The sequence below is a fragment of the Syngnathus leptorhynchus genome, chromosome 5 (assembly GCF_054491065.1).
Source record: "Syngnathus leptorhynchus isolate UIUO chromosome 5, UIUO_Slep, whole genome shotgun sequence".
Taxonomy (NCBI): Eukaryota; Metazoa; Chordata; class Actinopteri; order Syngnathiformes; family Syngnathidae; genus Syngnathus; species Syngnathus leptorhynchus.
In genome coordinates, this window is record NC_141199.1 from 8,981,313 (window position 1) to 9,000,000 (window position 18,688).

General features: G+C 40.3%; 4 protein-coding genes across 6 annotated transcripts in view; 1 reads left to right on the top strand and 3 right to left on the bottom strand.

Moving 5' to 3' along the window:
• Positions 1–155: 155 nt before the first annotated feature.
• odad3 (outer dynein arm docking complex subunit 3) lies at positions 156–5,077 on the bottom strand. The gene is made up of 13 exons (XM_085912268.1): positions 4,934–5,077; positions 4,705–4,826; positions 4,538–4,615; positions 3,636–3,809; positions 3,104–3,205; positions 2,902–3,027; positions 2,590–2,706; positions 2,325–2,474; positions 1,964–2,124; positions 1,731–1,887; positions 1,485–1,631; positions 1,108–1,195; positions 156–1,039 (listed from the first exon to the last, which is right to left on the bottom strand). Exons 1-13 carry the CDS (start codon positions 5,007–5,009, stop codon positions 924–926), a joined length of 1,614 nt encoding a protein of 537 aa, XP_085768394.1. The 5' UTR covers positions 5,010–5,077; the 3' UTR covers positions 156–923.
• Positions 5,078–5,430: 353 nt separating this feature from the next.
• Positions 5,431–14,163, bottom strand: LOC147056729 (choline transporter-like protein 2). Its single transcript, XM_085911316.1, has 22 exons — positions 14,029–14,163; positions 12,298–12,346; positions 12,151–12,224; positions 11,733–11,817; positions 11,570–11,654; positions 11,388–11,501; positions 10,986–11,040; positions 10,775–10,898; positions 10,445–10,528; positions 10,191–10,303; positions 9,938–10,069; positions 9,754–9,853; positions 9,446–9,538; positions 9,273–9,357; positions 8,934–9,196; positions 8,771–8,865; positions 8,498–8,601; positions 8,348–8,421; positions 7,960–8,030; positions 7,338–7,426; positions 7,115–7,199; positions 5,431–6,927 (listed from the first exon to the last, which is right to left on the bottom strand). Exons 1-22 carry the CDS (start codon positions 14,063–14,065, stop codon positions 6,602–6,604), a joined length of 2,337 nt encoding a protein of 778 aa, XP_085767442.1. The 5' UTR covers positions 14,066–14,163; the 3' UTR covers positions 5,431–6,601.
• Positions 14,164–14,951: 788 nt separating this feature from the next.
• Positions 14,952–18,688, top strand: part of gcdha (glutaryl-CoA dehydrogenase a) — a 4,222-nt gene continuing 485 nt past the window's right edge. The window contains exons 1-12 of the mRNA XM_085911317.1: positions 14,952–15,081; positions 15,270–15,387; positions 15,472–15,504; positions 15,597–15,737; positions 15,884–15,946; positions 16,027–16,197; positions 16,272–16,401; positions 16,541–16,757; positions 16,869–16,972; positions 17,137–17,262; positions 17,354–17,514; positions 17,924–18,688. The exon at positions 17,924–18,688 is cut by the window's right edge and continues 485 nt beyond it. Coding sequence (XP_085767443.1) covers positions 15,276–15,387; positions 15,472–15,504; positions 15,597–15,737; positions 15,884–15,946; positions 16,027–16,197; positions 16,272–16,401; positions 16,541–16,757; positions 16,869–16,972; positions 17,137–17,262; positions 17,354–17,514; positions 17,924–17,997 — 1,332 coding nt within the window. The 5' untranslated portion in view covers positions 14,952–15,081; positions 15,270–15,275 and the 3' untranslated portion in view covers positions 17,998–18,688. The remainder of the gene's footprint in view (positions 15,082–15,269; positions 15,388–15,471; positions 15,505–15,596; positions 15,738–15,883; positions 15,947–16,026; positions 16,198–16,271; positions 16,402–16,540; positions 16,758–16,868; positions 16,973–17,136; positions 17,263–17,353; positions 17,515–17,923) is intronic.
• syce2 (synaptonemal complex central element protein 2) overlaps positions 18,561–18,688 on the bottom strand; it is a 1,684-nt gene continuing 1,556 nt past the window's right edge. For all 3 annotated transcript variants that reach the window (XM_085911321.1, XM_085911318.1, XM_085911320.1), the window contains one exon: positions 18,561–18,688. This exon is cut by the window's right edge and continues 379 nt beyond it. The gene's annotated coding sequence lies outside the window, so the exon portion shown is untranslated.

Below are 18,688 nucleotides of genomic sequence, written 5' to 3' on the forward strand. Positions count from 1 at the left end.
AAAAATAAAAAATAAAATAAAAATGAACCCACGCGAACTTTATTTTTTGTCACATTGAGATTAAATAATTAATATATATTTAAAAGTGGGATTAAACAATTAATATGATATATTTAGAAGTAGTCCACAGGGCAGATTAGAGTCTTAAATTTTCTCTTATCAGTATGCTCAGTGGCACGCAGTTAATTTCTCATCTCACTTAGTGGAAACTCATTTATATTCATAGCTGTAACACTCCAACTCCCAAAATACTATCCAATATTTTTTCTGATGATTTGAGTACACACACAAACAACAAACAAATGTAGGCTACTGTACAAGTGACTCAGTTGCGGGGGGTCAAAGGAGTTTTATTTACTGTCAAAACCCGTCTATCTGGTTGACTCAGAGACAGCTGATACAGAACACCATTGCGGTTATACGCAGCAATTTCTTAAACTATTGTTCTAAATTTAGTAGAACAGTCACGCCACCTAACAACCCTCAAACAAACTTTAAACAGGTTTCACATAATCCCCTTGAGCATGAGCACCTAATGCTCTGTCCTGTGTACCTTTACCATACCAATAGTCAACTTTGACCTCCTGGTGACCTGAGGTCTCCCTCAAAAATATGTCGGTGCGTCACACACCATATAACCTAAAGGATCATTTAAAAATGAAAACTAAATATTTCTCTAACTGCATATAGAGTAGAACAAAGCTTTAAATCAGTTCTGGAGGTCATCACTTTCAAGTCCAATATCTTTTTTTTTCTTTTCCAGGATGCATCCTTAATTTTCTTTTATCTTTGAGTATCCTAAGTATTCTATTTTTATTCTATTTACAGCATAGTATAGTTTCTTTTGTTTAATCCACTTTGTGTATCTATCTACCTACCGTACCTAATCAAACATCTCCCCTCCCTGCTTGTCAGGATCTCGTTTACTTCTTCTTCAATTTCCAGGATTTCTTGTTGGACATGGAGTCAACCATAGCCTGCGAGCGGCGTTTCAGCGCCTCTCGTGAAAGGATGCCGTCATCCTCTTCATTTTCCTCCTCTGAAACCAACAGTGCGAGTCAGTGTGTGCGTGCGCGCGTCCGAGTGTGTGCTTTTGTGTAATCTCACCGTTGGTTAAGAGGGCCATCTCTTGGTCTTCAGACACAGTGACTCGCTTGTTGTAAGCTGGCAGTTGTTTCTCAATCATAAAATAGAACTAGACAAGAAAACACAGTGTGAAAAGCCTGTAGATGCCAAATACAATACTTATTGGTGTCTCTGTGTCTGGATGTCGGTCCGTCCATCCATCCGTCTGCCTGTCTATCCATCAGCCAAATGCATTCTACTGTGGGTGACTGAAAACCCATTTTTCCAAAGCAGTTTTTGACATGTCTTTTAGTTGACAAATGTTCATTACATTGATTGTGGCTAGCTTTTGTTTCAAAATGTCTTATTTTTTTATCTTAATAGCTTTGTGTTTGTATGCATGCGTGTGTGTGTCTCACCTCTTCTTCCTCCATGTCCTTTGAAATCTCATTGAGATCTTTCCCTCGAAGTTTGTTCTGCAGTGAGAGCACCTTGCGCTCACACTGATTCAGCAGATGCACCACAAACTCTTCTGATTTGGGAGAAATATCTGATGGAGGTTCATTCTTCAACAAGGACAAAAGAGGCAACACGTGAATAAAAATCATCTCAGGTGCTGAATGTTATTTTGAAATTGTTGCGATTTTTCTTTCTTTTTTTTTTACCAGAGAGATGTGATTAAGTTTGTCTGCCAGGTGCTCCACTCCAGCTTGGATAGTGCTGATGGTTTTGACCAGAGAAGACAGACGTTCCTTAGATGTTTCACAACTCTGCTGCTTCGTCACTAGCTCCTCGTCACACTCGTCCAGCAACCTCTGCTCACTACAAACGGAGAAAAGGATTTGGCTTCTAGTACCCATTGAGTTGATATCAGTATTCTTATTTGACACTTTCTCACCTCGATAGTTGTGTTTCTCCCGTATACTTCATGGCCTCGGATTGTTGCTTCAGGAGAACCTTCTGTTCCTTTAGCTGCTGGAGAATATATTCATTGTCTTCTTTCAGTGCGCTCAGATGCCGATGCGTCTCCCTCTGGGCGATGTAACGCTCCATGACCTCCTACATACAGGGCACACAAATATACTCAAAGAGTTACGGATGAAATTTGCTAATGCTATAGTTTCACAATTCTCTGACCTCTTTATTTTGCCCATTAGTAACAAACAGAGCAAGAGCACCCCATTAAAAGACTGTATTGATGGTAACCTGCACAATTATAGTGGAGGGATGATAAAAATGATGCTGTTTCCGATACATACCTCTGTATCTGTGTAACCAGTGGCATTTTTCATATTTTGTAGGGTCTCATCAAAGATGCTGATGCTCTGCTCCATTTCAGCGGCCATCTTGGCAGCGCCACTCTCAGCTTCACTGTTCAACTCATCCTGTTGTACGTTTTTCCTCTGAGCCTGTAGGGCACAGCGATCTAGTTAAGCGCGTTTCATTAGCTTTGATTCCTGAGCGCACGTCAACGATTTTCTCATGCAGGCCAACAGACTTTGTATGACATTTTGTGTGACTCACATCTAACTTTTCAGCACGGGCTTTGATCTCCTGCACCCTTTTGCGGTAAATGGCTAAAAGATAATCTTTTTCTTGGTGCTCCTTGTAGAACCGCTCCTCCTGTTCCTGTAACTCAACCTAGGATGTACATAAAACAGTCAAGAGTATCTAGAAACTTGACATTTACAACAGTGTATGGATGATGCAGGTTAAGTAGGCTTTGAAATCTTTAAAGCAAGATATGAAAAGATTTGAATTGACAAATTACAGCAAATTTGTGGCAATAGCACAATGTGAATTTCATGAAATTTTGTTTGTATAAAACAAATTTACAATTGCTGTTTCTTTGGAGAGCTGGGCTTTGTTGTTCATTTCCTGCACTTCCTGCACTTCCTTCCTGTGCTTCATTATTTCTGATTCTAGATCATCTATCTGACCCTGGAAAGTCAGACTCTCCTCCTGCCAACAAAAAAAAAGGATAGTTGAGGCATTGAAGCGGGTCTGTCAAGTCATCTTGAGGTTCACCACAACTAACCTGCAAGTGACTTTTCAGTTTTAGGTAGTTAGTCATGATGTTTGCTGCTTCCTTGCACTTGAGCTGGTTTTTTTCCAGACAGTTCTGCAGTGACCTCAATTTCTGCAGATACAGAGAGCAAAACATTTCAAAAGATTTGACCATAAAATCCTATTTTCCTTCTCTGCATAAGATTCCTGTTATTCCAAATGGTAAATTGTGAATTTTGTGAAACCTCTTAAGTTGAATAGTCTGCACAGGAGTCCCTGCATAACTTTCTCAGCTTGAAAGGAGGAAGCCACATTTAATTAAGAAAGAAAGAAAGAAAGAAAGAAAGAAAGAAAGAAAGAAAGAAAGAAAGAAAGAAAGAAAGAAAGAAAGAGAGAAAGAAAGAAAGAAAGAAAGAAAGAAAGAAAGAAAGAAAGAAAAGAAATAATAATCATCTTTTTAATTTGTTGCAGATGTCATTGAAGGGTAAGGGTAAATAATTAACAGTACTGTTTTACCTTTTATGAAATATTGGTTCAATCATAGTGACATGAAAGGTTAATACCATTGTAATCTCCTCCTTGTCGGAGATTGCTTGGTTGAAGCCCACTGCTTCCAGTCTGAGGCATTCCCTCTTGAGGTCTTCGAGACGGCGCTGGTTAGTTTGTGTAGCGTGCTTCAGCGCGTTGAGACGCTTCATCTTGGATGTGACCCGGTGTTCAAGTTTGGATAGGGCTGCCTAAGGATACAAGAGAACCCACTGTTAGGTTCCATTTATTGCTGGTGGGTTTCATTTTGATAGTGGAAAATACTCTGCATTACAAAAAACATTTTTGAAAAGTGTGACAGGTCTTTTATTTGTCGAAAGCAGAGTAAACATATGCAGATAATTTGACCTCATTTTAACATTTTTAGGGGATACCTCGAAAGATTGTTCTGTATGGTGGGTTGAATTATGGCCTTTTTTTTGCCCTCCCGGATCTGTCCATTAAATGGTCAGAGCTGCTAAATTGTGAAAGGACACATTCTTATTCTTTGGCTTTCAACTGACTGCCAAAATATATTCATTTGTGTTTCAAACAAAAACAACCAAAATATATAATATAAAATAAAATACATAATAAATATATATATGGAAATAAATACAGCAATATACATAGAATTAAATACATAACAAATATATATATGGAAATAAATACAGCAATATAAATAGAATTAAATATTTTGTATTTATATTTGTACTTTTTGTTTGTATTTATATTTTTAGTTTTGACAGTTTTGGTCCCCATTGGCACATGTCCCCCCCCCCATCCATGAAGCCAACAGTGGATGTAATTCTTAAGGCATGTAGCACGAGATCAAATTGCATTTGTATCAGGACTTAATAGGTATTTATTTCTTGTCCTTATTTCAGAATGGAGGTAGATCACCAAAAACGACAAAGCTATGTGCAGTCATGCATACAACCTTGCTGGACATTGGTGGCCCGGTGTCCTTTTCCACCCCTCGGCCGTGTAAGGCCGATTGTACGAATTGTTGTTCATCCTGAAAGAGAAAGCCACAGTCGATTGTGATCAATATGATCTCAGTCAGATTGTCGAGGTATCACGCTGAGTAATTGTTGTTGTCCTCACTGATTCGGCCTCCGACACCCTCTTCTTCAGGTCCCTGTTCTCCTCCCGAAGCTGCAAGATGTTCTGGCGGTTCTTCTCCAAGGCCGACTGAGAGCTTTCATAGTAGGCACTCCTGTCGCTCTCTGCCCGGCGGCACGCATCGTATTTTAAAAAAAATTGCAGTCGATTTTATCGATGAAGTAGCTACAAGTGACCGCAGCCTCGACTAGCAGAAAAAAAAAAAACTTACCTAAAAGTTGAAGTTTACGCTGAAAATCCGCTATCTGGTCATAAACGGTAGGTTTATTATCCGTTTCAAACAACATTTTTTCGGTATTATCTTGTTGAGCAAAGGGAAGTCACATGTAAGCCAAAGAGAGGGTTCCCAATCAAGACGTGCGCAGATGACCGAGCCACGTTGCCTAGCAACGCGTAAACTCTACTGTTTACCGGTTCAGAGTTTCCTCTGATTACAAGTGAGTGTCGCCTTTGTGATGTCATATGCGTTAATTGTAAAACCATCACATACAATGTGGTGTTAAAAAATGAGCCAAAAACTACAAACAACAAAGGTGGACAGAACGAAGCACAAATACTTTTTAACTCTCTATACTTAATTAAAAATGTGCAGCTATCTGTACATCACTTGAAAAAAAAAAAAGATTTTATTTTGACTCGCTACGTGCAAAAATAGACAATCTACATTGCTGAGGCATTCGAGAGTCAAAATGCAGACATTTTGTTTCCCAATTGCAGCAAACTTTAATCAAGACTTCAACCAGTTGTCGATGACATTCCATGGAAAGTCAACATACATATTTCACAAAGTCACAAGAGTACAAAAAGTTAGATTGGGAGCGTTTAAAAGATCGGCTATAACAAAAAAAATTGGAATTGGGCAGCACACCCTGCAGAGAACGTAGCCTTAAATGTTCATTTCAGTATCATGCAGTATATAAAAGGGGAATAAGGGATAGATAGGTAGAGGTAGGACAGGACAGGGAGGAAGAGTCAAACAGGGGACAATGGCTGTATCATAGAGCTACAAATCACAGCACTTAACACCAGTCCAATAATCAAGGCATATAGTTGGCAGTACAATACTGTGCATGGTGAGTATTGCAAGAATGTTACACACTACTGCAGAAAGATCAACTCAAATAAACAAGATATTAAATTCACATGTACAATTTTTGCCTCAGCTGGTATTGTTGAACATCATGGAGATGCACCTGAAATTGAAATGTAAACAACACAGAGAGGTTGCGTAGTGCGTTAATAGACAACATACGGTATTTCAGTGAGTGATCAGAGGCACAGTGTAAGCACTTTCTCAACATGTTAAAGCAACACTGTTCCAAGAATAACACAATTTTCAAGCCACGTAGACACACAAATCTTGCTGTACATTTTTTTTAAGCCACATCATTGAGGTTGTTTCATTCCACAACAATCAATTCCTCTGTTTTCGGCAGCATGTTTTCAGTGGGCTTCTTCTGTTTTTACTTTTCATTCTCCGGACTCGTATCCTCACGTTTCAATTGGAGGTCTCCCTGCCCCAAATGCTCCGGCTGCTTAAGTGTGAAGTCAGAAAATGCCAAATGCAATCATTTGTGTCATCAAACCTGTAAGTGTGAAGTCAACTCCCAATATTTTTTTTTTTAGATAATGTACTGTGCAGCTCAACTAGTCGAAACAGTGTTCTGATTAAGGTTTCGTTTGTGCAATGTGAATTAAACTGAAAAAATCCACCAGTTTTTATCCATCTCAGGGGGTGGCCATTTTGTCACTTCCTGTTGATTATAGATGACATCACAGTCGCCTGGCAACTACTCATATTCCACAAACGCAATATTAATCTGAATGCCATGTTTCGACTAGTGGGGGCACATTGGTAAACTTCACACTTGAGTTTAATTTAAGAACCACTGTCACCCCTGCTTCTTTCTTTTTCCACCACCGCATCTTCACAGACTGTTTGCTCCTCCGTCTCCCTTTCTTGCACGTTGGTCTCGTTTGCAACTTCAGCGTTATCTTCCACATTCGCATGTGAGACGTTAGACTGCATCTTAAGTTCTTGCAGTTGAATATTTTCCACTTCCAACATATCTCCTTTGCTTGCAGGAGAGTCAGCATCATCTCCATCTCCCTCAGACCTCCTTGATAAGCCGATGAGATCGTGCAGCTCGGGGGACATGTAGTAAGGCCTTCCGGGTGAGCCGTCATTTCTTTCCAAGTCCTCACCTTTCCGACAAGGACAGTTTGTTGAATTGGATTCAAGGCAAATTGGAAAAGAATGAAAACGTGGGAAAAAATTAGTCAAATTAAAAGGGGTGAGATTGATGAGGTAGCAGCACAGCTTTAGACAAGGAACAACTCCTACATAGAAAATACAATTAGGAATGAGACCATGCCAATAAAAAGTACTCACAGAAGCAGAGGAAGAGTGTGTCGACACACATGGAGTAGACGCTGAAGAAGCCATGGGCAATGAGGTAGGATCCAACTATATTTGTCTAGAAGACAGCCGACATCAACCATTCATTACGCACCACTGTTAATAACCAAGACTTAAAACAGCTCCACAGTCCCCACCAAAAGTGATCGCTTCGGCAGAGATCTTTATTGTGGATGCTTATTTTATTATGTCTCACCATTATGGGCACCCAGTAGTAGTTCAAAGTAGGAGAAGCGTACTCAGGAGAATCCATTCTTCCAGTAAAGAAGAAGAAAGAGATGATTCCTGTGCAAAAAAAAATTAGCGTACAAGTTGTCATGATTAACATTTAATATAAGATACACTCAACAAAATAATTTGTTGGGTAAACATAATAAACATATGGAAAGAATTTCCACAAGACCCATGTTGCTTTTTCAGAGTATACTCAGAATCATGTATGTACGGGGGGAGAGCATGGGTTTGACCCCACGACCTCTGAACTGGGACGCAGATGGACTAATCAGTCATCGACTGTGCTGTAAAGATTGTTGCCACTACAACCGGCAATATTGCCAAGATTTGCACCAGGTGTTGCACCGGTTCACACTTGTTCACATCTCAGCAAAAAAAAAAAAAAAAAAAGATTGAATTGTGTAATTTTAACAAGAAATAATGCATTAAAAGTGACGTCATGCAAATCTACTTCATTTAAGAATCTTCATTTCACAAACATGAAATGATCAATTACTGATTGCGTTCCATTTAGGTAAATAAAACAGGCAGCCAATATCTTTTTTAAATGTACCTCAGTAAGAGATATGTGAGACTCATCTTACCAATAACTCCAACAATTAGCAGTTTCCCAAGGAACAACAGGAAGTCTGTCACTTTGTCCAAGACAGCCACCCTGTTTTGAAAGTCACACAATACATAGAGTAAATTGCTTTGGCTACGTCGTTGGGACTAAATTATCAAAAGGTTTGAATGTGCATGAGAATGAGTGTATATATGGATGGGTAAGAGAGCGTTATCAAAATGTTTGCAAATACTGTTTGCATTGTTGTAGGAATGGCCTTTTGAGTACACAAGAGTTTTTGGTATTGGTAGTGTCAAAACTTGTTTATATTTGCAAAGGCAGCATTTTGGAGTACCATCTCCAGTGAGACGTAAAGCTTGTCAAATGAAAAAAGAAAAAAAAGTATATAATCTGGAATGATTTCTAACCTGGCAATGTTCCTTAACAGAAGCATAAAGGCATCTTGAGCTGATGTACAGAAATTTTTCCCATAGATGGCAATCTGGACAGAGAATTCATAGACTTTAGTCTAGTAACATCTGCCAAGACCAAGGTTATCTGTTTTTGTAGAAACTCACCATAATGTAAGCATTTCTGTTCAGGAACTTGATGCATTTCTCCAAACACCAGAAGCAACATTTCATGCAGTTCAGCAAGAATTTAGCATACTTGTTTCTAGCACCTGGAGGACGAGGCAGAATCACCAAGTGAGCATTTTGGCAGAAAAAAAAAGATGACCTCACAAAAAGACCGCATTGTCAAGCACTAGATTTAACAATAATATTGTATAAAATCTAATGACGAGATGATTCCAATCATATTTAAGTGCTTCCATTTGCCTTCAATCTTACCTTGCAGTTTGTGATTAAGGTACTCCAGAATAACCCTGATGATCTGGATCAACGCCAGGACCAGTGAGCCAAATGCCACCGAACCAGTGTGATATCTGTCGTGCAAAGATGAAGAGTTGTTACAAAAACAAAGCCAATTAACTTCACAAATGTGTCTTCTAACCTGAGTGTGCGTCCCAGAGAGGACAAGACAGGGTTGGGAGGTATATCGTCAGGTTTCTTAAAGGCCCAGTAATAAGAGGCAAAGGCCCCAGCCAGAGTGACCTGTCCCAAGGCCGTCACAAAGTTGCCACACCAGAAGAAGAGGAAGATGTTGTAAAACTGGAACAAGGTGATGTATTTGTGGTACAGGGTGTCCCCACCATGGTAGGCAAAGTTACACTCGGCTTCGGGACACTCGGCCGACATGTTGGTTTTATTGAACGTCTGGAGAAAAACGAGATGTGAACATGTTTCATACTAGAAATGTGAAGACGTGATGAGGCGCAGATTAATTCTTCACCTTGGGATCACAGGTGTTAAAACGGAATGCGCAATTCTCATTGGCGGACACTTTGTACACTTCAGAATTCGATGTGGCCAGATAGCTGAATGGCAAGGACATTAAGGTGATGAAAACCACACAGTGGATAAAGAAACAGTATGAATACATTCATATCTGAATTAAAAGGATACACCGAAGTGACCGCCCAGTAAGCTATCACAATTGCCAGGAGGACAGAAGTCAGCAATGGATAGAATAATGATGATGTCACATATCCAAGAACCCTGGAAAAAAAAAAATCATGTTGATGATGATAAATAATCATTGTCAACATGAGTACAGATGGAATAGATGGATAGGTGGACCCACATGTATTTTTACAGAAAATGTAACCCATCATTTGGGGCTAATAAGAAACATACAGTTGTGAAAAAAAATAAATTGAAGTTGATTTGACTCGGCATTTGTGTACAAACACGGTCCACACATGTAGGCTGACCTGCTGGACTCTTTGATGAGGGCGATGGCAACCATGAGCCTCTTCCTAAGGAAGATGAGCGTCGCGATGATGAGGAATTCCACAATGGCGAGGGTGATTGCTGTAAAAAAATAAAAATAAATCAAAACAGACTTGACAAACTATTTGGGTGAGTGAGTATAAGTGGAGTATTTTTGGGGCATACTGAATATAAGCCATGTTTGTCTGATCTCAAGGTAGACCGCAAAGTCAGGTTGCATTCCCAGCTGGCCGATAGACACGTCGGTAGAAGGATCTGCACTCCGACTTTGATATTGCAGGTAACAATGCAGCACACCTACGAGGGAGGACACCCCATGTTTAGTCCCTTTTATCTTCCCTGTGCTACCAAAAAGCGTAACCATGGTAACTGAGGTGCAAATACTGTCATATTCTCAACATACTGGGAGAAGATTTACCATAGGCTACGATTCCAATGACCAAGACAATCATGACCCACACCATGATGTCTGCCAGGAAGCGCAGCAGGATTATGAAGAACCAGCTGCAAACCATTGCTATTATCAGAGCACTGGAGATGGAAGATATGAAAGAGATTTTAGGGTCACAGCAAACCAGAAATGCATTTAAAGTCAAACAGCTTTTTTTTTTTCTCAGATGGGACACCCTTTGAATCATTACATGCACTTTTGTGTCATTCACATGTTCTTACATCATGATATAGTGCCAGGACTGAGTGTAATCCTCAAAGATTTTCATGGCCAACTGGCGAGCTTCAAAAAGCATGTTGGACTTCCTGTTAACGAAACCAAAATCATGTTCAAACTGGTTAAAAAATGTAGATTTGGCTCAATTATGAATGGTTATAGTTTCTCCCGAAGTAATCACTTTAGAAGCATAAAATGAGCCATTGCCTAAATATTAAGGATTACAACTACACACAGAATACTTGTTGTGACATAAATACATGTGATACTTTCAAAACCTTGATCAATTCTATTAGCCACTGGGTTAATATTACCCAGCTCTGAAAAATACTCACTTGGTCGCATTGAGTACTTCGATGGCGGAAACGTTGGCGGAGTCGATCGTAACCATTGTATTATTGCCGACAACTACCGAGCCATTCTTTAATTTTGACATGGTTGGAACGCAGCGTCGTGTGACTGTATGCAGAGGCATAAGAACACAAATGTGATCATGTGACATCAATAGTTCATGCCATCCTAGACTGCGACATGCTTCTCACTCACAAGCTTTGCTGGCCAAGATTGAGGAAGGGCAATATTGTTTCAGGATGTGGATAGGCTAAAATAAAAAAAGGAGTGACATTTGACATGAAAGTTGATATATAGTATCATTTTAGCACAAATATCAAAAAGTGGTAAATACTAAGAAAGGCACATTTGGGGAACTATGTGATGTGCAAACATTGGGCCTCATTCACTAACACTGCTTACGCACATTTAACACACAAATTTGTGATGAATTTGTGCATATGCTGCTTGTGCTACCTGGAATGGATAAATAACAGTGTAAGGACATTTCTATGAATTGGTGAATGAGGCCCAAGTACGTATTTCTTTGTGCAACTCAGTTTGAATAAATGTAACAAACAATGTAATGTTGCAGACTTTAGTTTGTGGTTGCTTTACCCATGATGAATTGACACCCTCCTGGCAAAACTCTGTGTAATAGTCACGGTCGTCTTCGTTTTTAATGGCTTCGGCCAATGTGAGATGTTTGTAAGGACAGCGTTTTACACATATCTGGAACAGAAACAAGTGTGAGAAAAGCATTGCGACTATTTAAAAACAGTAATTGTCTTGTAGCTGACCTGAGTGGTGGGACACTGGCCTTGAAGCAAAACCGCAGGACTGGCGCACATCAAGATATTGTAGTAAAACAGAAAAGTCTTGTTCCTATATGATTTGTCGAGGACACCAACATCAATTAATGATTGCACTGTTACATGACGTTATCAATGTCTATTGACTCACTCCTGGGGTGTTCCTTTTTGCCCGCAGAAGTTCCCTTTGCTGTCAGTGGGATAGAGGATTTTCCGGGGGTCACCCTGGGACCAGGCTTTATGGAAAGACAAATAGAATCATCATTCAAAAAAATCAGGACATACAAAGGGCAAAAGGTTTGTTCATTCCAACACATGGGGCTCAGAAAGGTCCAGCAAAGTCAAATATCTTGCCTGTTTGTGAAAAACAATGACAGAGATGTATTAATTTAATAATGTGTTTATTATAGAGTGCAGATTTTTTTTTTTCTTATTGAATATGGATTGTGGATGTTAAAAATAGGAGTAAACTGAAACATGGCAACAGGAGCCTTATTGGAAGAAAGACAGAGTGGCGCAAGAGTGCTCATCCAAATCTATATATTGCATGAATGGCTTGGTCGTCTTACCAAGAATTCCCACACCAAAATAGGCAAGCAAGGCAACGATGAAGACAAAACAGCAGACTATATCCGTGCATCCCCTGAGAACGACAAGATGTGGTTAATAATCAGTTCTTTTGGGGCAAAAATGTGAAAGCTCAGATGTAATTATACCTCTTGTGAATGGGCCCCTTGAAGTCTGGGTCAAACTTCCCGACCTCCCCTGAAATTGAAAGAAAGCAACATGTCTATATGTACCAATTGGGATTGTTGATGTCACTCTTCCAAATGTGCAATAATTGTAATGGTTATTTTTAATTTGCCATACAATAGATCCTGTAAATCCACAAGACTGAGTGGCAAAGTGCACAACAATGCTTTTGTATATCTGCAGTCCATCACTAACCTGCATGAGTTAAAGTTATTTGTTTTTGTTTTGATACCAAATAATTTGTTGAAGGTTGTCAAAAAAAAAATATGTCAACATGCTTCAGATGCCGTCCGTCCATGATGAGTACAAAACAAATGCAATAAAATGTGTATTTACATAATATAAATAATAATGTGGTTTAAATACAAGGACCAAGTCTGGATAAATTTGCACACAAAAAGAAATTACAAAATTGCAACTCTAAACAGCAAAATAAATATGAATGAAGACGACTACATAGGAATTTTTTGTTCTTGTCAGCAAGGTAAGGGACCTCCAAGTTGAGGTTGGCAATACCTCGTAAACAGACCTTGATTATTAGACTTACACCTTATTCCCCCTTCAATAGCGAGCTCCATCACTCATACACACAAAGGCAAACGCACACCTCGTTTTTTGATATGCAACATTGTGTGGTCAGCTCTCTTGTCACTTAATGACTTGAACGCTGTCACAATTTAGTTTTGTCCTTCTGGTATCCTTTTAGGCAGCTGCAATATTTCTGTGTAATTCCGGTGGTCTCACTTCTGGGACCCCACACTCCTCACTTTCCAATGTCAACCATAGCAAGGATGTCTTTTATGAGTGAAATGAAGAACCTTTGTTAGGTCAAGTGATGTATGACTGGTCACAAAGCAGTAAAGATGTTGTCGTTTCAACACCACCGATTCATCATATTAACAATGGTGACTTTTTGAGCTCATCATATAGATGTGATGACAATCATGGATGACATGAAAAAATATCAGCCTCCTACATGATGACTAGCAGCATCTTGATCATCCAAGAAAGTGGCCTTGGTTTACTTGCACGTGTAAAAATGGCCACACCTTGATTATTTCCATTGATCATTATTGGGAACATAACGATCCCTAGGTTTGATTATGTGAACGCGTTGGGACAATTGTGACCCAATAACAGTTCACATGAATACCCAAGCCAAGACGACAAGGAGCGCATCAGGCGTGTGCTGCAATAGTATCGACCACATTTACACATGGCCACCTATGAGGTTTGTAATATCCACGTGGACGCAGTTTTCCCCCCTCACGCGCATATCATAACATTGCGTTACAATAATTGGAATTGTTTGAAAGGATGCAAAGCGACGATGGATGCAAACGTTTGAAAGGATGCAGAATTTGCTCCCCATATGAATGCAAGCAGGGGCGTGGCATCTTTATAGACGTGAAGCTATGTGCAACGAAAACGTCATAAATATATCTACAAATGTACTCGCAGTAAAGATGAATGTATAATCTTTCACACTATATTGTTCAAAAACAACGTTAAAAAATAAATAAATAAAAGCTGGCCGTGGAGGATAAAGATGCCCCCAGCCAGGTCTGCATTGACATGTGGTGTGGTCCACACGCAAACATCCATTGCGGTCATTGTTTCAATCTCTTCTCCGTGACAAAGACAAAGCCAAGGCTAACGGGGGAAAGTGCGCCAAGATGAGATCCACTTCTTACCGTATTTAATTTCCGACTTTTTGCCCTCCGGTTCCATATTGCTCTACCCCCAGCAGATCACAACTCGGGCAGGATAGTTACCATAGAAATGGTGGGGGAAGGTGTGGTGTGTGTGTGTGTGTGTGGGGGGGGGGGGGGGGGGGGGGGGGGTGTATTTTGGAACAGGATAATCTATATGTAGATTTCACTAATAAATAAATCGGAAAAATCCATGACTGAGAACTGTGTAAAATTCTAAAATCTAGTCCAATTAGTACGGAATGGCCCTCTTGGATTTGTTGGGGAGTGACAATGCCGATGACTTTGCCTATGACTTACTCAAGAGTAAAATTAACATAAAAAAATTATATTGCTTTATTGCTCTATTGCTTTGTGTAAAAGATAAAGGGTTAATGACTGTTAGTTTGTTTTGAGGAGACAGAATGTTATACTGTTATTCAAGATGTAGACCACGCCTACTCTTTGTGACAAAATGCATTGCTGATAAAAGATTTGCATGATATAGAATAATTCTTGCAAAAATATGAGTATTACTATTATGAGTGTTCATTGTCAATCTAGTCGCGTCAGTGTTAAGTATTTCGTAATACTAGTGTCATGTGAATGACCTAAACAAGTGAAGAACATACCGTTTATGAAACCCAATTTAACCAGCCAATGATCAGTGAGTGCGTGAAGCCACCTCCTCTACTTACTAAGAAGAGTATGGTATGATGCTATCGCCATTTTGAGTGTGGAAAAGCCTTCTGACATTATTTCTTTTAGGGCAGTAGGCCACTTGATGTACAACAGAACACTGCTTTGGTGTTACTTCAGAAGAATTTCATCAGCGTGGTCTATATTTTTCTCTTTTTTTCCACCACTTATCCAGGCAATGTGACTTGCACGAGAAGCGCGTCGCTAATGTCATCACCTGTCATGGCGGAGTTGTGTGGTCATTTTTTTTTTCGGACGTGTCCCGGATATGACGTAATAGAAGAAAACTTACTTAACACGCGTCTGGGACAAATAATCATTTGAACACTGCTTGATCATCTAAACACAAAGAAAACGGTAAAGTAAAGTTAGATGCGAACAGTTGATGTTACACCGGAATAAGATGTTTCAAACTGTTGCACGAAGACATTTAATATTCGTTAAGCTTACTATCACCTGCATGCTTGTCTCGGACAGTCGGTGTTTCTGGTGAGATAATTGCGTTATGATTTTTCACGTCATGATTTTGATGATTTTTCCTGCAGCGCAATATGGCTCTAAGAAGTTTCACTCGTCTGCTGTCAAGCACCCCAAAATGTGCAGCTGTCAGTGCGTGCCGAGCCCAGAGTACAACTGCTGCTTCTGCCAACCCCAAAGTTAATGGTAAATATTATTTAATTGTTTTTTTTGTTTTTTTTTAATTAATGCATTGTTTGAAGGTAATGTCATTGTATATTTTCCCAATAGATGCTGAAGAAACCAAAAAGGCTCCCAAGGGAGGTAATAACACTTCAACCTATTCTTCTCCTTACATATTGTTATTACCCGTGACAGTGACATAATGGCTGAGCGTGGTATGGTTTGACCCTCAGCCAAGGTGCCATTCAACTGGCGAGACGCTCTGAACTTGGAGGGTCAGTTGACAGAGGAGGAGGTGATGATCCGGGACTCCTTCCGCGACTACTGCCAGGAAAAACTCATGCCTCGTATCGTCATGGCCAACAGACATGAGCGTGAGAAAAAACACATCCTAAAAGAAGCCATTTTGTGTATTTGTGGTCAAAACTAAAACGGTTCCTAGCTGTCTTAATAGAACTAGTTAGTTAAGATACTTCCTATGCTGCTTCCTGATTGTTTCTATTTGCCCAACATATGACAGATTTCCACCGTGAGATTGTTTCCGAGATGGGAGAGTTGGGTGTTCTTGGCCCCACTATTAAAGGTACACTTCGTGACTGTGCTCACATGGCCATGTGTTATTTGTTTCCACATTCCATTGTGCCTTCTGTTCCCTTCTCATAGGTTACGGCTGTGCGGGAACAAGTTATGTGGCGTATGGCTTGATTGCCAGAGAGGTTGAAAGGGTGGATAGTGGTTATCGCTCGGTCATGAGCGTACAGTCCTCACTGGTCATGCATCCCATTAATGCATATGGCACAGAGGCCCAGAAGGAGAAATACCTACCCAGGCTGGGTGAGGACTTGTGTGGATAGATGATACGCTTTGTACATAAATATTCTTACCTCTGCATATTGTGTATTTTCTAGCTCGTGGAGAAATCCTCGGCTGTTTTGGCTTGACAGAGCCTAATCATGGCAGCGATCCCAGCAGCATGGAGACCAAGGCCATCTACAACCCATCCAGCGGTACTTTCACCATCAGTGGAGCCAAAACATGGTGGGTTAGCACAAACGTACACTTGACAAACTAGATTGACACAAGGAGTAGCCCACAGAACATATTGTAGATCAAATGATTATGATAAAGAAAATGTATGGGTTGACCTGACCTTTATGGGTTCACGCTCCTCTTCTAGGATCACCAATTCCCCCGAAGCAGACATCGCAGTGGTCTGGGCCAAGTGCGAAGATGGAAAGGTGCGCGGCTTCATCTTAGAGCGTGGAATGAAGGGTCTGGCTACCCCGAAGATAGAGGGCAAGTTTTCTCTGAGGGCCTCCGCCACTGGCATGATTCTAATGGATGAAGTGGAAGTTCCTCAGGAGAACCTTCTACCAAATGTCTCTGGTCTGGCTGTAAGTACTTCTGCTGAATGAGAGTTCATTTCATTTCGCAGCTCTCTTGTGCAGTTGTTCTTAATAAAATGGCCGGTGAATGTTGTTCTTTTTTGGGGACCTTGTCACTAGGGTCCCTTCGGCTGCCTCAACAATGCTCGGTATGGCATCGCCTGGGGAGCTCTGGGAGCGGCAGAATTCTGTTTCCATGCAGCAAGACAGTATACTTTGGACAGGTACTCGCTCACCCTCCATGGCCACAATATACATTCGTACTTTATGTATTCGACCAAAATAACTTGAATTAACCTTTAACCATTCATTTGCTGCATCCGAGTGCAATGAGCCTTTCAACGCCCATTTCAACATATGATGTGGAATATTTCTGTGCTCCAATCAGAATTCAATTTGGGGTGCCACTGGCGAGGAATCAGCTTATGCAGAAGAAGATGGCTGACATGTTGACAGAGATCACAATCGGGCTGCAGTCATGTTTATCCCTGGGAAGACTTATTGATGAGAAGAAGTAAGTTATCTTATGTCAATCACATGCCAAGTTTCATTTATTATAATTATTACGGCTATTCTCAATGAGGCTCTTGTTCTTGTCCAAACAGAGCAGCTCCCGAAATGATTTCCATGCTGAAGAGGAATAGCTGCGGCAAAGCTTTAGATATCGCAAGGCAAGCCCGAGACATGCTGGGAGGGAACGGAATTGCTGACGAGTACCACGTCATCCGTCATGTCATGAACCTAGAGGCTGTTAACACCTATGAAGGTAAGTCACTTATATAAAATAAAAAGGGGCTCACAAATACTCTCAAAACAGAGCGGTCCCTTTTCTCCTCAGCAGAAAATGTAGGTAGTATGATGATTACCTGACAATTAGAAGCCCAGTTGCTGCTGTGGTGGCTAACAGCATTGTTGTACCATGAAGCTAAGCTAAGGCTTATCATTCACATCAGTCTTCCAGTTCTCCATAGTAGTACCTTTTATTTTGAAACACGATTTTTACTTGACGTAGATTTTATATGGACACTTGTCGTTTCTGAAGTTGCGTAAATAAAGTCCCCCAAGGGTCTTACCTGCAACAATGTCCATCGGCCACTTGAGGTCACTAGTGTTACTGTATGTTTATGCTCTGCTGTTAAGACATTGTACTGTATTTGTGCTTTGTCTATTGGCAGGAACCCATGACATCCACGCCTTGATCCTGGGCAGAGCAATTACTGGACTTCAGTCATTTACAGTTGAACAGTAAAATTTCGACAGATTCCATGAGAAGATGTCAAAGGGATTATTGGATGGAGAAACTAGAGCACTTGATTGCCATCTTTGCTGGTGTTTTAGGTTGAGGATTTTATTTATATAGAGGCTCTTCCCCGTTTTAGTTTTAGGTATCATTCCTTCAGACATGAGGTCATCAACACTTGTCAGCATCCAGTTTAGAGAAACATGCCCTAGATATTGTAACTCTGTACTACACGTTGGAGTGGTGACACAGCCATAAATGTTGCAGGGAAACATTTTTGCAATGCTGCTGAAATGGTGGGAAATGGCTGACTGAAAATCAGTTAAACATAGGCTGTCAAATGCTAAGTGGCCTTGGGTCTAACGAAATGATGAAATGGAATCGCAGAGGAAAGAAGAAAAAACTGAAGTGGTTACTGACTTAAGAAGCCTGTGTTCACATTCATTTGTTACTGTGAGTCCATAACCAAACACATTGTGTCCAAGTTAGCTACTGTAGTATCTGTCCAGTTTTAATGTCTGAACATAAATACTCTAATTTATTTGGGGTGTTGCATGAAAACCTTGTCCAACTATAAATGAACATCTGCTTTTTATTCATTGTGGTTTTAATACAACTTTAAATAATGCACATTGGGGTGGCTGAGATGTTCCATTTGAAAAGAACTAATCAAACTCCAATTCTACACTCTGCGCTCTCG